At 40.4% G+C, this 15,140-nt stretch overlaps 3 protein-coding genes across 8 annotated transcripts in view; all 3 read left to right on the forward strand.

Moving 5' to 3' along the window:
• The window catches only part of hoxc8 (homeobox C8), a 3,595-nt gene extending 223 nt beyond the window's left edge, over positions 1-3,372 (forward strand). Inside the window, exons 1-2 of the mRNA XM_005813197.2 lie at positions 1-551; positions 1,668-3,372. The exon at positions 1-551 is cut by the window's left edge and continues 223 nt beyond it. Coding sequence (XP_005813254.1) covers positions 116-551; positions 1,668-1,984 — 753 coding nt within the window. The 5' untranslated portion in view covers positions 1-115 and the 3' untranslated portion in view covers positions 1,985-3,372. The remainder of the gene's footprint in view (positions 552-1,667) is intronic.
• A 3,280-nt stretch (positions 3,373-6,652) lies between these two features.
• hoxc4 (homeobox C4) overlaps positions 6,653-15,140 on the forward strand; it is a 33,189-nt gene continuing 24,701 nt past the window's right edge. For all 5 annotated transcript variants that reach the window (XR_002752772.1, XR_002752771.1, XM_023333794.1 and 2 more), the window contains exon 1: positions 6,653-6,740. The gene's annotated coding sequence lies outside the window, so the exon portion shown is untranslated. The remainder of the gene's footprint in view (positions 6,741-15,140) is intronic.
• Positions 11,982-14,312, forward strand: hoxc6 (homeobox C6). 2 transcript variants are annotated; one of them, XM_023333844.1, is made up of 2 exons: positions 11,982-13,035; positions 13,418-14,312. In XM_023333844.1, the coding sequence occupies exons 1-2, from the start codon at positions 12,639-12,641 to the stop codon at positions 13,729-13,731; spliced, it is 711 nt and encodes a 236-aa protein (XP_023189612.1). In that variant the 5' UTR covers positions 11,982-12,638; the 3' UTR covers positions 13,732-14,312. The 2 variants fall into 2 exon arrangements, with proteins under 2 accessions (XP_023189612.1, XP_005813255.1); XM_005813198.2 differs by having other exon boundaries at positions 11,983-13,035; positions 13,421-14,312.

The following is a 15,140-nucleotide window of genomic DNA, read 5'->3' on the forward strand; positions in this document are numbered from 1 at the left end:
GCGAGAGTTGGGACCCCAAACAAAAGGCTGCCATCATCCTACAGGATATCTTCAGCTTGCGAGAGAGAGAGAGAGGGAGAGAGAAAGACCGAATCTGCTTGATGCTTAACCGAACATGAGCTCCTATTTTGTTAACCCTCTTTTTTCTAAATACAAAGGCAGCGAGTCACTGGAGCCAACTTACTACGACTGCAGGTTCCCACAAAGCGTCGCCCGCAGCCACACGCTAGTTTACGGACCCGGTGCCGCCGCGCCGGGCTTCCAGCACCCGACCCATCATGTTCAGGACTTTTTCCACCACGGAACCACGGGGATCTCCAATCCGGGATACCAGCAGAACCCCTGCGCTCTCGCGTGCCACGGCGACGCGACTAAATTTTATGGATACGAAGCCCTTCCGAGGCAAACGCTTTATGGTGCCCAGCAAGACGCGAGCCTAGCGCAATACCCGGACTGTAAATCGTCGAGCAGCTCTAACCCCGGAGAAGGACAAGGCCACTTAAATCAAAACTCCTCTCCCAGTCTTATGTTTCCTTGGATGAGACCCCACGGTCAGAATCAAACAGCTATTGTTTTATTATTCCTCACTCTTGCTCTGTCTGTCTGTTAGTGAGTGAATATATGTGTGTGTCCGTGTTTCTGTGTATATGTGCATGTGCATGAAACATATGCTCAAGTATAGGCTACTAGAGTATTTTTTAAATAGTGTAATAAAATAAGTGAGGGAACATGATGGGGCAGATACAACCTGAGCTGCAGGCAGCTGTTCCTCTGCAGCACATGTCTATACAGGGCTTCTTTCAAACCGCTGAATATTACACATCCCAGCTCATAACAACTATGCTCTTTGAAGCCCAAGAATCGCTCACTTAGACTTTTCCACAAACTAACGGGGAGATGATGGGGTGATTGGGCATGTGGACCTTCAGCATTCAAACAGACACTGCTATTCAATGCGTTTAGCCTTCATCTCGATCATGCAGAATCCTTGTACCCGTAGTCTTTAAAGGGTAATTTGACCCACAGGCCCACTGTGGCTCAGGCTCAAACTGGTCATAATCGTGAGAGCTTTGTGGGTAATGTAATTCCAATCATCATGGGCCATTCTGGTCAGGATATCAGGCTGCAGGAACTCCACAGAGATACAAACCTCATGCAGTTATTGTGCATCAGTTGAAAATCCCATCTGTCATTTTCTGGTCAAAGTTTCAGTGTGTGAGCGAAAATATGTGTGACAGGTTGATACATATCTAAATTTGCATAGTACATTGTATTTAGTCGTGCAAATGGAATTAATCCAGTAAAGCAGTTGAATGAGTGAGTTGAGTGATATATACATAATACACACACACACACACACACACACACACACACACACACACACACACACACACACACATATATATATATATATATATATATATATATATATATATATATATATATATATATATATATATATATAGCTATTGCTTGCTGAACACAAACATAGTGGAGGGCTATTGCCTTCTGATTGCTACTAGTAACTCCTGAAAAGAGATTTTCCCCCACACTTTCCAAGAAAATTCTGATTCAACTCGATTAGTGTTTCATTCGTATCCACCGTTTTTTATTCATCAGTGTGTTTTCAGTGCGTCAAGCTAACCTCTGACTTTATATCACCCAAGCCCCAGGCAGAAGGAACGGGAGACAAACCTACAGCCGCTACCAGACCCTCGAACTGGAGAAGGAGTTCCTCTTCAATCCTTATCTGACCCGCAAGAGGAGGATTGAGGTGTCCCATGCCCTGAGCCTCACCGAGCGTCAGGTGAAGATTTGGTTTCAGAACAGGAGGATGAAGTGGAAAAAGGAGAACAACAAAGACAAGTTTCCTGGTCAGAGAGGGGAGGCCGAAGCCGAGGCCGAGGAAGAGGGCAACGAGGACGGTGAAGGGGACGAGGGGGAAGAGAAAGAAGCGGAAGAGAAAGAAGAAAGCAAGGAGTGATTTTTATGGTCCTTTTTATGGTTATATGGCTGGAAACGAGAGAAAAAAAATGAGAGCGGTCCCATAAACAGACGAAGAGCCACAAGGAGGCAGAGAGCGTCATTTTTATGACCACCCTTCCCATTTTGTCAAGAGGGAACAGGAATCCCACCAATATTGCTGTCATAAATAGACAGAATTCTCTTTCTCCCCCACTCGTTTTCCCCAACATGATCCCAACATTGCCATTTCGAAGACGCGATGCAAAGCTAGTAGAATTTTCTTTAATATTAGGACTCTCACCCATGCACAAAAATACAAGGGGCAAATTAAAAACGCATGTTAGATTGAAAATGGCTTTGTTTCCATAGTTTCCTTTTCTTCAAATTTGCTTTTCGTATCAAAGAAGTCGGAATTAGAACGTGATCAATAACGCCGACTTGTTGTAAATAGATGCAAGAACATTTCAGACTCGAAGCTATAAAAGAAACGTAGGGCCTGTAACTTATTAGTGAGTGTTCAGACATCATCGCACTGTTACATCAGGCTGTAAACGACAACATTTCGATTTGATTTTTACAATAACTACTTTTCATTTCCTTCTGATTTTTTACGTGAACGGCGCATAGCCATGATAGCTCCTCCAACATCCATCGCTTTTCCTCGGATCACCAGGGAAATACAACTGTTTGAAATCCTTTGATGCTACCTATGTAAACCTGGGGGAAATTGCAATAGAGATTTCTGAATATAGAGATTTCATATGGTTTTTAATTTTTAAAGTGTTCTATAGCAACCTTATATTATTAAGTTATGCGTGTAGCATTTACCCGAAAATACAATAAACACTTGTGGAAGACTATTTTTCTTTTCTTTTTATTATTATTTCTTTTTGGAGTCTTGGGAAGACGATTTAGCTCAAAGCCAAGCGAACAAATTATTATGACTATTTTTTTTTTGCTTTGTTTTGTTTTGTTTAGGGAAATTGTACCACAGCACTACCTAAAGCTCAGAGCTCTTTCCTCGCATCATTTCTTATATTCCACACATGCGTGGCATCGCTCTGATCTGATTGCAAGCTATTTTCCCCAACAACTAAAAACTGCCTACAACGCACAAAAACTGCGTTTTAATGACACCTGCAACAACGACAAGAATTTTAAAGTTTTAGAAAGGGAACTTTTTATTTTACTGTTCTGGTGATATAGAGTAGTTGTTTGTTTGTTTGTTTTTCTTTGCACTGAATATAATCTTTATGTACGTCTTGTTCTATATTGATGTTAACATAACAATATGCTCGTTTTCTTGTTGTTTCTCCTGTGAAAGACGGAATTGTGTGTTCCCTCATGCCCCGCCCCCCTCGCCATTGTTGATGTAAAATCACAAATAAACAAGATGGCTCACATTCAGTTCTGCTTTTCATGTGTTTATTTATTCTTTGTCACACAGCACGCTAATATCGTACAAGTATTAGCACACATAACAACGAGAAACCTTCATAAGTGTTAGAAAACTAAACCCGTTTCCCATTGGCGCACCTCTTCGTTAGCGCCAATGAGAGCCAGAGTTCTTGCACTTGTAATGGTGACTCATTACAAATAATTAAATCATTTCAGTCAGCTGGGACTAAACATCTTGATGCTTTGATTATTCTTTTTTTTTCTGCTAATACCTTTTAGCCTCTTGAACATTTGCACATGCACGTTAAACATCCTCTTGGCCGCACTAATTAAACTTTCTGGCACATAAAACAAAAACACACACCAGTCATGCGTCTGCAGATGTCTCAGTGTACCTTTTAAGGCAAATGACTGGGAATCCCTCTCACAGCATGCTCGTGCCCCGCATCCCGAGCTGTATTTGATTCATCCTCTTAATAAGAAACTTCCTCTCTTCGGGGAGAACCGGAGACTTGTTTTTAATGAATCTTGAGAAGAGTAATGGCTGTTTCAGATGAGATGAACAAACATCTGACCTGTGATGTTAATAATCGCACAAAGTAATGGAAAAAGCGAAGAAAGATGGGGGACGGGGGCTTAAATCTGTCTGTACAGTGCAAGGTGTTTGTATGAAGCCATGTAAGGCGTGCTGGCTAAAGCTCCAGAGTGATGGAATCAAAGCAGAAGCACCGAGCAGCTTTTCGCGTTTCGCATCCGTGGCTTAAAAAATAAATTTCAGCTTGGAACGCAAGATCTGGGAAGAACATTTAAATCAGCCTAAAATCTATGTTGCTCATTCGCCCCATACGGTCCTGCAGCGGAGGCTGCCGGAAATGTTGTTGTGCTGTTGTACGTAGTGCCTTTGTATTAGAAAAACAAAATTAATATCTTACACCGATTTTCCACATTTTTTTTTCTAAATTTCAGATAGCTGTAATTCTTTAATTAAATTTTACGTGTATTTTTTAATACAATCTCTCCTTACAGAAACGTACTAAGTCGCGTTGTGTGTACTAGTGCTTTTCATTGTCAGGCGTCTACAAATATTTAAAGCCCCCGGAGTTGTGTGTTTTACCCGCTTTCTGATTTCTTTCCACTCAATTACAACTTATTTGAATACAACCAAAACCTATACACGGGACAGTGTTGATGCAAATTCTAAAAATGTAAATATATGCTATGTGGACACAGACCGTTGTTTGATCTTATAAAGCAGTTTGTTTTTTTGTATTCCAGCATTTATACTTTTAGATATTTTTAGGATTTTTTCCCCCTAACGTGTGTAACAAAGTTTAATGCAGGAGGAGAGAAAAAATCATTCAGCTTTTCTAAATGTTATTTATTATTTGTCGAAATTTGTTATTCCCTTACTCTTAAATTTTCTGTTTTTTATATATTTAGGCCATCCCCATCATGACACGTTTAGAATGTAGTAAATATTCAATTATTTTTGCTCATCTTAAAAAAAAAAAGTATTTTTTGTCTTTTAGACGTCAAAAACCCGAATGGGTACCTAGAACCTGATTTTCCAGTTGAGTATAGCTTTATTTTGCCCTCACTTGGTTCAGCCTGAGACCTTTAAAGCGAACAATGAGACTCGGCATATCTCCGGTTTATCATTGCTCTTCATTGTGTCATTTCTTTCCCAAACCTCACGTGGGTTCATTTTTATTTTTGCTGACTTGAAAATCTAAACATAAAATGATGCCGGTCGTGTCCCAAACCTGCAATGTGCCCCAAAGCCAAATTCTTCTTCTCTTTTGTACGTCACACTGTGTGTGTGTCCGTGTATATTTTCTCTCTCTCTCTCTCGCTCTTTTTTTTTTTTTTTTGAAGCAGAGCGTTATATTACCTATAAAGTTTAGTGTACCTGCAGTAAACTTTATTGGGGTGTAAAGACCCGTCTCGCAAGGGCCTGCACTTCTGCAGCGCAGAGGGGAGAACACGGCCTGCATCCGAGGAGCCTGTGAGAGAAGTTACCTCTGTTTTGGATGAGATGTTGTAGATGGAATCATAAGTGTCATTTTATTGTTGTGTCGTTGAGAATAGAAGAAGATGGAATCTCTCTAAGCTTGTAGAATGGACTTAATTTAGAGCATTAGCCTTATCTTGGTTTTGATTGCTTCCGTGTGTTTCGATGACTCTGACGTATCCGAGAAAAAAGCGGGCCAACGATTGAGTTAACACAGCGTTGACTATATTTTTTTCTAATTTATAAATGCTCAGGTTCATTGTTCACAAAAGTGACGTTGAAAATCTGCGCCATATTGTCAGGAGACAAAAAAAAAACAACCTTCACATTAGATTGTTGGGCTAAGACTGTCTAATATTTCACCTTTTTGAACCTTTGCAGAACTTTGTTTATTACTCAATCCACTCTGGAATTATTTTTGTTTTAGTATCCTTACTTATGGAGGACCTTGTTGATGTTGAATTTCTTATATCAGATGAACTTGGCTGTCAACCTAGTCAGAGATAGCATAATGTTGAAGTGTTATAATAATACTAATAGAAATATTCCTTTCAAATCGCCTCCATCTATAAATCCCCCGCCCTTACACTCTCATTTTATTTATTTATGTATTATTTATTTATTTATTGTGGCTTTTTGGGGGGCCTATCTTTGCGCCTTGTTAGACAGGGGAAGTGGCGGATTTTGTTCAAATTTCAGAAATGTAACTTAATGTGGAATATCAGCATAATTGCGGCTCTTGTGGTGCGCGGCAGATTTTGGTTTTGCCCTATCATAAAAAAGGGAAGTAAAAGATGGGTGCAAACATTCCTGGTTGTTAAAAGGAAGAAATTTACAGCTGACTAATAAAAGTTTACGACTGAACCCTGGCTGCGATTGGCTGGAGCGAGCCACGTGGCCCAGGCTCTATGAACATGAACTTTATGCTGTTGTCTATTCTCTGCTCCTTCCCTTGTATCAGCGGCCGACTAAAATGCAAGGAGCGCAGACACGTCTATTTCACCCCCCCGTTGGTGTGAAAACAAATCCAGCTCGGCCGTTTTTGGGGTGCGGCTGCGTGTCACATATTCACCCGATCTTCGCGACTTCCTGGCGGTGGGATCTTCGGGACAGTCGCCGCCTATGCCAAGCCGCTGCCTGCGATGATCTCTCCCCCTCTTTTGCCACCCCCCTCCTCCTCCTCTGGAGGCAATAAAACCGCGACTGGGAAAGCAAAAAGAGCAAGCAAGCCTGCAAGAAAATACTTTCCCGGCAGACAGAGCTCCTTATCGACAAAACAGAAGATGCGCGCGGTGCTGTTCTCGCCCCCTTCGCCACTCTGACCCTACAACAGTTCTGGACCACAAACTATTAAGAGCCCTCTCAGGTAGGATTGCACCCTTCTTCTTAATTTGCTTATCTCCATTTTTTGTGGCGGTGTTGCTGCTGCTGGTCTGAAACGGTGAATAATGAGAGAGCACACGTAAGATCATAGAAGTTGACGGTGTCCATTCTGTGTGTAGTTGACCTGACCTGCAGATGCCCGGAGCGCTTGCCATGATACTCCTCGCTGGTGTGCGCACCTGCGTGTGCGTAAGCCTGCCGGCTGATCTTTTCAGCCGGCAGCATTTAAGAAGTGCAGCGTTGTGATAAACAGCCCCCTGATACTTAACTTTCTCATCACTCATAGGCCCTTCTGACCATGCGCTGGCGAATTACTCTCAGAGCTGGTTGAGCTCCTTTAAGTATTTCCTGCTCGCTCACTTTTTGCCACGGGTTTAGAGGCTGATATCTATGCGCAACACCGGCCACGTTTATGTGATAAACGCACACATAAGCACATATGCATATGTAGAATATAATGTGTGGTTTATAAAAAAGAGAAAGGTCCCAACAGTGCCCCCTAGTGACAGAAAGCGGATACATGCTTGGGCTTGTGTTGAGACTTGTTTACGCCTACTGGTTTTCGGCGGAGGGTTACTGCGGATGTCAGCTGACCCAGCTGATAGACCGCTGCCAGCATGTTGCTGCTCAGTCAGGCTTCTGGAAAGGAGTGTCTCTCAGAGACTGATTTGTTGTTCTCGATTGTCCACATGGGAGATCTGCTCTTCTTTCTTGTGGTTTCTGTTTCGATTTCGAAAAACAAAACAAAACAAAAAAATACAAGCAATACAACATATCTTGTCAGGCCACGCTTTGTGACATAAACTATGACAACATTATAGTTATCATGGTAACTAATTCTGGCTGCTAATTCTGTCATCGTATGGGCTTCTCATGTTCTTATGGAGAAAAAAATAAAAATAAAATTATATATATATATATATATATAGTATAGCAATCTGTATATATATATATATATATATTTAAACTGATTGTAAAAACAACAATAACTAAAATAGAATTATCACAAGCATTTGAATAATAATAATAATAATAATAATAATAATAATAAAGTTGGAAATATTAAAATCACAAGCTGTGTTTCTGAGTTAGCAAGAAAAAGTTTAAACCAGACATCTCAAACAAAACTTACAGAAACAGAAACAAATACAAAGAAGTATCAGCACCATCCATTTTAAGCAAAATTTGTTATGAAAAGCCAAAGTCTAAAATTTTCAGTTATGGCTAAGCCACCTGTATATAAATAAATTTTTCCCACAAAAAAACTGTGCTTCAGATCAATAGACATGGTATGACCAATGAGGGAAAATGTCCTCTGAACATATCTTCAGACAGTAACATGACCTGGATGGTATAAAAATTCTTCCAGTATACCTCAGTTCAATAATAATAATAATAATAATAATAATAGTAACATCTTGTAACTTTCTTGATATAATAATACACAGCAGAGGATAAAGTCTGCCTTAAAGCGAGAACAAAGAGTGAACAATGTAACAATATATTAGCCAAAATACAAGATTAGACTTGTACTACGAAGTGTTATGTAAAATACCCACAAAGTCTAATTACTGAGAAAATACCTTAAAAATACCTCAAAGCTAGCACAGCGTTTGCGTGCGTGTGTGTGTGTGTGTGTGTGTGTGTGTGTGTGTGTGTGTGTGTGTGAGAGAGAGAGAAAAAGAGAGAGGGAGAAAGAGACAGAGAGTACAGGAGGAGGGGCATTACTCAGGAGGGGCATTTTTAAAGCTGAAAACATTTGTTTTGTCTTTTGTTTAATCAGCTCTGAAAAATATCTTTTCTCTTTGTTTTAATAACGTTTCTGAAACAAAACATTGTGCTGTGTGATGAAGTGGCTTCGTGTGTTCCATTATGCTGCTGCTTCTGCTGCTGCTGCTGCTGCTGCTGCTGCTCCTGCTGCTACTGCTTCGCAGCATTTTCAAGCACAGAAATTATAATTTCTGAAAAAGTCTCTGTAAATTCGTACAAGCTTACTGTTACACTTGGGGGTGGGTTGTTTTTTTTCTCCCTGTGAAACCTTGCTGGTGACGTGGATCGTGTCTTGCTGCAGCCCCGGCGCTCCCTACAAAGAAAGAGGGAGAGGAAGGAATTGTCATTTAATGGATGCAATTTGGTTTCATCTTAGTTTAAAATAAGGGGGACAATGCACAGTCCATTGTTTAGCGGTGTAGTTTTTTTTATTTTATTTTTTTAAGCAGAGATGGCTAGCGTAAAACTTCATGAAGTCATGAATCTGTCCGCGTCACCGCATTTAGAACCTCACTTACAAATCCCGACAGGGCCCAAAATTTTGGCCCCGCTAATGGTCATAATTTATGATGTGTGGATCAACATGTGCTCATTGGGCAACAGCTTCCTGAGTGCTTAACGAGCATAAAGTCGAACACTTCCGGGCATTAATTGGACCGACCGGCCACGGCAAAGTGCTTATAGAGGAGCTTTACATTGTTAGTGTGAGAATAAGTCCTTATTAGAAGCGAGGAGAGGGGAAACAGCAGAAAAGCATCAGGGCTGAGAGTTTGCTTCCATCGCTGCGTTTTTAATCATAGCTGATAATGTAGGAATTTTAAAGGTCCCGTGTAGCTAATGCTGAGTTATGCCGTGACGTTTGAAAGTTGGCTCTGTCTGCGAGTGAGTAAAAGGGAAGCTTTAGGTTCTCTGATGTGGGGATGGGGATGGGGGGCGCGGGGGAGATATTAGGGCTGAAAACGTCAGGGGGTGATTAAAGCCTAGGGTAAAAACTATAATAATAATAATAATAATAATAATAATAATAATAATAATAATAATAATAATAATAATAATAATAATAATAATAATAATAATAATAATAATAATAATAATAACAACACGCAATATGCACAACCACAATTTATCAGAACATCTTAATGTATCTATCTTGTGAATTATAATCCGGGGGAAATTTATCAAAATCATAACAACAACTGGACACTTTCCTGCTCTTAAACCTTCTTTTCACATTGGAGTTCACTCCAAATGTCCCTTTAAAAAGCAAATCCCGCAAACGCGGACCAAACGGCGTCCTCCCGCCGTCCATCCCAAATGCGTGCATGTGATTTGCCTCACGGGCCGCAATAAAACACTAAAACTCTGGGGAAAGAATGACCTTTCTGATTCTACACACTGACACAACCTCTGCTGCATTCCAGTCCGCACATTGCCTCCACTGTTCGAACCCTTTAATTTACAGCCTTCGACTCCATGGACCCGCGTGTTTTTCCTGTTTGTGTATGAGCAACAATGAGACAGGGAGGTTGGAGTGGGGGAGCGGAGGGGACGGGGGGGAGGTAGCGTGTGTGGAAAAACCAAAATAGTCTCAGAAGGGATATTTCTGATTTTTTTTTTTAAATATAGAACAATTTGAGGGATTTTGTCATGTGCTGGAAATGGTCAATTTTGAGGCATATTTAGCATTTACTACACGTTGAAAACAATAACATTTCCAGTATGACTAAAAGCGCCAAGTAATCTAAGAGACGTAATCAACAACATGAATCCTATATTTTCATTATGTGTTCACTAATAACGAAAAATTGCTTGTTAGCTCTTGGCAAACATCGCAATGCCTCTGGTTTTATGAGGATGACATATTATAGTTATAGAAAGAAAGCACAGATTGTCCTTTACTATGTAGTTTTTAGTCCTGCTTTTAAATTGCAGGACTAATTATAGACATAAATTTAACATTTATTTGGTAAAGATATTCTGAAGAACAACAATTTCCGCATTTCCTAATTCCAGTTGCATATAACCTACATTCGAGATACTTCATTTATACTAGTATATATATATATATATATATATATATATACTAGTATATATATATATATATATATATATATATATATATATATATATATATATATATATATATATATATATATATATATATATATACAATCAAAACAAGAATTGTGCCGCGTTGCATAGTCAGTTTTCTGTGCTTTGTTTGCCTCTCGTCTGTGTGATGCGCGGATGTCACATATGGTCATGAAAGGGTGAAGGGAAACTTTTATTGCACCGTCCACTTCCTCCTCTTTTGTTGCCTTCTCTTTTTATGGTCTTTTTAGGATCGCACCCCTTCTTCTTCCACAGAAAACAACAGCACAAGCCGGGTTGTACATTTCAGGCAACGCGTATTTATTTTTATTGAATAAGATCAATGAGCTGAACCAGCATGGCCGCTCCAGCCAGAGCGACTGGGCTAAACCAGACGTTTTCAATGGCCTTATCGATTATTTTATTGGTATCAATTATGGCTCGTTTCAAAACGGAGGGATAATGCGGATTGTCGTTTCAAGTGCATGCATGGAAGTTTATTTTATTTTTTTTATTATTTGTATATTTTCCATTTAGTTTAAAAGCATTTAAATTGGGGGTCAATGAGATGCTGGTCAGACATAATGCTCTCTTACAAAATACTCCTAACGATAATAAAACAGAAAATAAGCATTTTATCTCGAGTTGAATTGCATTTTTTAAACAATTTAAAAGCAGTCCATTTTACCCTAAAATGGCTAAAAGTTTTTCCCAAAACACCCTCCGAGTAATTCGCAAAAGCATAATTTGCTGCAAAGGTAATTATCAGTTAGTGTTTACTCCTGTGTGTGTGCGTGTGTGGGTGCGTGTGTGTGCGTGAGTGTGAGTGTGTGTTGCAGGAACGTCGAGGTTAGCTCAGAACAAAGCAAAAACTCAGAAACATCTGTACCAAGATTAGGACTCCTCGCCATACAAACTTCTCATGGGGTCTGATACTTTATTTATCAATGATTTCTGACGCACTGGGTACAGTTGGCCGGCAGGGGGGAAGTGGTGTGCGAATAAGTAAAATTTCTTTTTTTTTCCATTATAACGGAGGATTTATGCTCTCATATTAGCTTGTAGGAGCCTTTTTTTTGGCCCGCTCCGTCCATACACAGTGTCTGCATTGCTTTTCATTTCTTACTTGAGTTTGCTTTGCTGCAGAGAGACAGTTGTTGGTGAGCTGGGGAACGTCACTTGTTTTATTGCCCTCACAGAAGAGAAACCATAGACGCATTCTTACCCCGAGCACATTAACCCCCGTCTTTAGTTCACGTTTACAAAGGTGACATAAACATGCTTAGAATTTTAGACCCAAAGGAATGATCGGGAGTTTATCAGGCTTTTTTTTTTTTTTTTTTTTTTTTTTTTTAAAGATGAGCACTAATGCCTAATATTTGTCTTGATATCTTGCAAGTTTTTATCATGGTAGTATTTTCTAATGTGCATCTTCTGAGCCTGATATAAAAATGACATTATTCATATTTCCTGTTTCTCTTGGTGACCATGCATGCGGTTTTTCTTTTCCCTTAAAACTGAGCCAAATAGAAAATAAAACAACAGAACCTTCCCATCCAGTCAAGCTGGATGGTGCGCTTGTACTTTGCCGTCTGCCTTGTGTTTATCGGCATTTAGCACCAATGCTCAGCGCAGCTCTGAGCTAAAAGCTACAGTTTCGCCTCAACTTCCCGCCTCTCAATTGGTCGGGAATGGTCAGCTGACGTTGTCATATTGTCTCTGACTGAGCCAAGCCTCAGCTATTACACTCGGGCTCCTTTTTTTTTTTTTTTTTTTTTTTTTTTTTCGCGTCTTAACCGGAGATTGGAAATTAATAATATTCAATCCTCAAAAGTAGCCCCGCGACCACGCAGGAGAGGCAGCAACTCGAGAGGGGGGAAAATACGGGCGATTTTTGGGGAGGAAGGTGTGGTTGGTTGACTTGACACAGGCGGGAGGGAGATTTACTGGAGAAGGAAGATTGAAAAGAGACCCGATAAAGAAGTGGGGAAGAGTTGGAGAGAAGGGTTACAAGCAAGGTATGAATTCTTATTTCGCAAACCCGTCGCTCTCCTGCCATTTGTCCGGTGGTCAAGAGGTTCTGCCCAACGTTCCCCTGAACTCCACCACCTATGACACAGTGAGACATTTTTCGTCGTACGGCGCCGCTGTGACCCAGAATCGGATATATGCCCCTTTCTACTCCCCTCAGGAGAATGTGGTGTTCGGCTCCGGTAGGGCGCAGTACGAGTACGGATCCAACGTATTCCTCCAGGACAAGGACGTCCTGCCAAGCTGCAGGCAGACAAACATGGGACTCGGCTCGCAGAGCCACATTGCCCAGGAGTACAGTCTGGATCAGGGGAGGGCAGGAGCCCAGGAGCAGAAGAGCAACATCCCGATCTACCCGTGGATGCAGCGCATGAACTCACACAGCGGTGAGTTTTACTACGACCAAATAAATTAGGGAAATGGGCCAGTTTTACGATATGTCTTACCAAGAGAGTAAGTTACTTTTTATGGCCCCATAAAACATTACTGTATCTGCTCGATTTGTGAGATGGGCCTTAACATGTGCAAACAAACAGCTTTCATTTTAACACTACTGTGGTGATGATAACTGGTGACTTGAAACAGAGAAATTGGATTAAAACGATTTAATAATTTTTGCATTAAAATAAAAACAAATATGCCCTCACTCTATTAGCTAAATTCCTAATCGCGTTTCCCTGCGGATTTAGATTGAACCACATGCTGTAAATCCTGATAAGTAATGCTATAATCAGGGAGTAAATTTGTGCATTTTACTTTGTGCTCCAGCAGGAGTGGGCTACGGGACGGACAGGCGCAGGGGACGTCAAATCTACTCTCGCTACCAAACGCTGGAACTGGAAAAGGAATTCCACTTCAACCGCTACCTGACCAGGCGCAGACGCATCGAGATCGCCAACGCGCTGTGCCTCACGGAGCGGCAAATCAAGATTTGGTTCCAGAACCGGCGCATGAAGTGGAAGAAGGAGAGCAACCTGACCTCCACGGTGACTGGAAGTGAACAGACAGGAGCTGCTCAGGAGGAGGAACGGAGTGGGAGCGCAGTGGAAGAAGGGAAGGATGAACACAAGAAAAAGGAATAACTGGGAAGAATAGCGCGCACGTGCGTGTGTGTGTTCATGGAAGTGGGGATGGGAGGGGGTGGAGGTGGGGGGGTCACCTCATGACCATGAAAGTCCAACATAACTACCTAAAAAAAAAGAATCTATAAAGACTTGACTTCACTGCATGATGGTTATACCCGCTGCTCTTTATCTCATCTTGACCACAGCAGTTGTGGAGCACTAAATATTCAAAACATTTTTCCATCCACAGTTTGATCTCTGTGACATTTGGAGCACTAAGGTGTTTTGTCAATATTATAAATATCAATGTCTCACATGTATTGTGAAAATAATAATAATAATATTATTAATAATAATAATAATATTAATAATAATAGAAACGAAGAAAAATAAGTATTATTTTCCTGGGTTTTTTCCAAACACCAGGAAAAAAAAAAATCTGTATTTACCCACAGCCAATTCCTCACTGTGAACTCTTTGATCACCTCACCAAATACAGTGTTGGTTTGACTTTGCTCATGCACACGCACATTCCACGGCGTTCCAAGGAACACAATGCAAACTAGTACTTGAACTGTCCACAGATTTAGAAAAAAAAAGAGACAAAAAAGATTAAAGTTGCACGGTTGACCCTCAAGCTTGTATATATATAATAAAAGTAGCATAACAGCATATTATGCAAGTTCCGCAAGAGCTGTGCATTTAGCCGCTTGGATTTTGGCGCAGGATAACGTAAGAGAATAGCGCCACTTCTTCTTTGAATCATTCGACACCGTATGCTCTTTTCTTTTTGTTGTGAGACAGATTTGTACACTAGTAATTCTTCACCTTTTGAGTGCTATGATTTCATGTTTTTGTCATATTTGTGTATCAGCAAATAAAATCTTTGTAAAACTTGCATCCTTGTCTGGTCTTTGCTGTGCGCAATGCTCTGTTTGGGCGGACAAATGTGGCGTATCAGGCAGGTTTTACGAGTTAATCACAAAAATGAGAGGGGTTTGCAAAGCTGGAGCCTGTTCCAGAGGCACAGCAAGTTTTGCAATGATGCGGATTTGGAGGATTAGAAAGGAGTGGATAGATGGAAGTGATTGTTTTAACGCAAACTTTGGTCTGTGTACAAGTAACGTTTCAATGTTGGGAGAGCACTGAAAAGTTCTGGGGAATATGTTATTATTATTATTATTATTATTATTATTATTATTATTATTATTATTATTATTATTACTAGTAATGTTGTAGTTAACTTTTATTAAACTGACAAGATTAATATACGATCAAACAGCTACTACTTTTTTTTTTTAAATAACAATAATAATTAATATTATTTTAGTTATGACCTCGAAGCGCGTCCATGGCACACGTCCTGACACGTCCTGCTCCATTCCAGACACCAGATGACGCTCTTGTCTTACTGTCCTGCCTTTTTT

The sequence above is a fragment of the Xiphophorus maculatus genome, chromosome 1 (genome assembly GCF_002775205.1).
Source record: "Xiphophorus maculatus strain JP 163 A chromosome 1, X_maculatus-5.0-male, whole genome shotgun sequence".
NCBI classification, from domain to species: domain Eukaryota; kingdom Metazoa; phylum Chordata; class Actinopteri; order Cyprinodontiformes; family Poeciliidae; genus Xiphophorus; species Xiphophorus maculatus.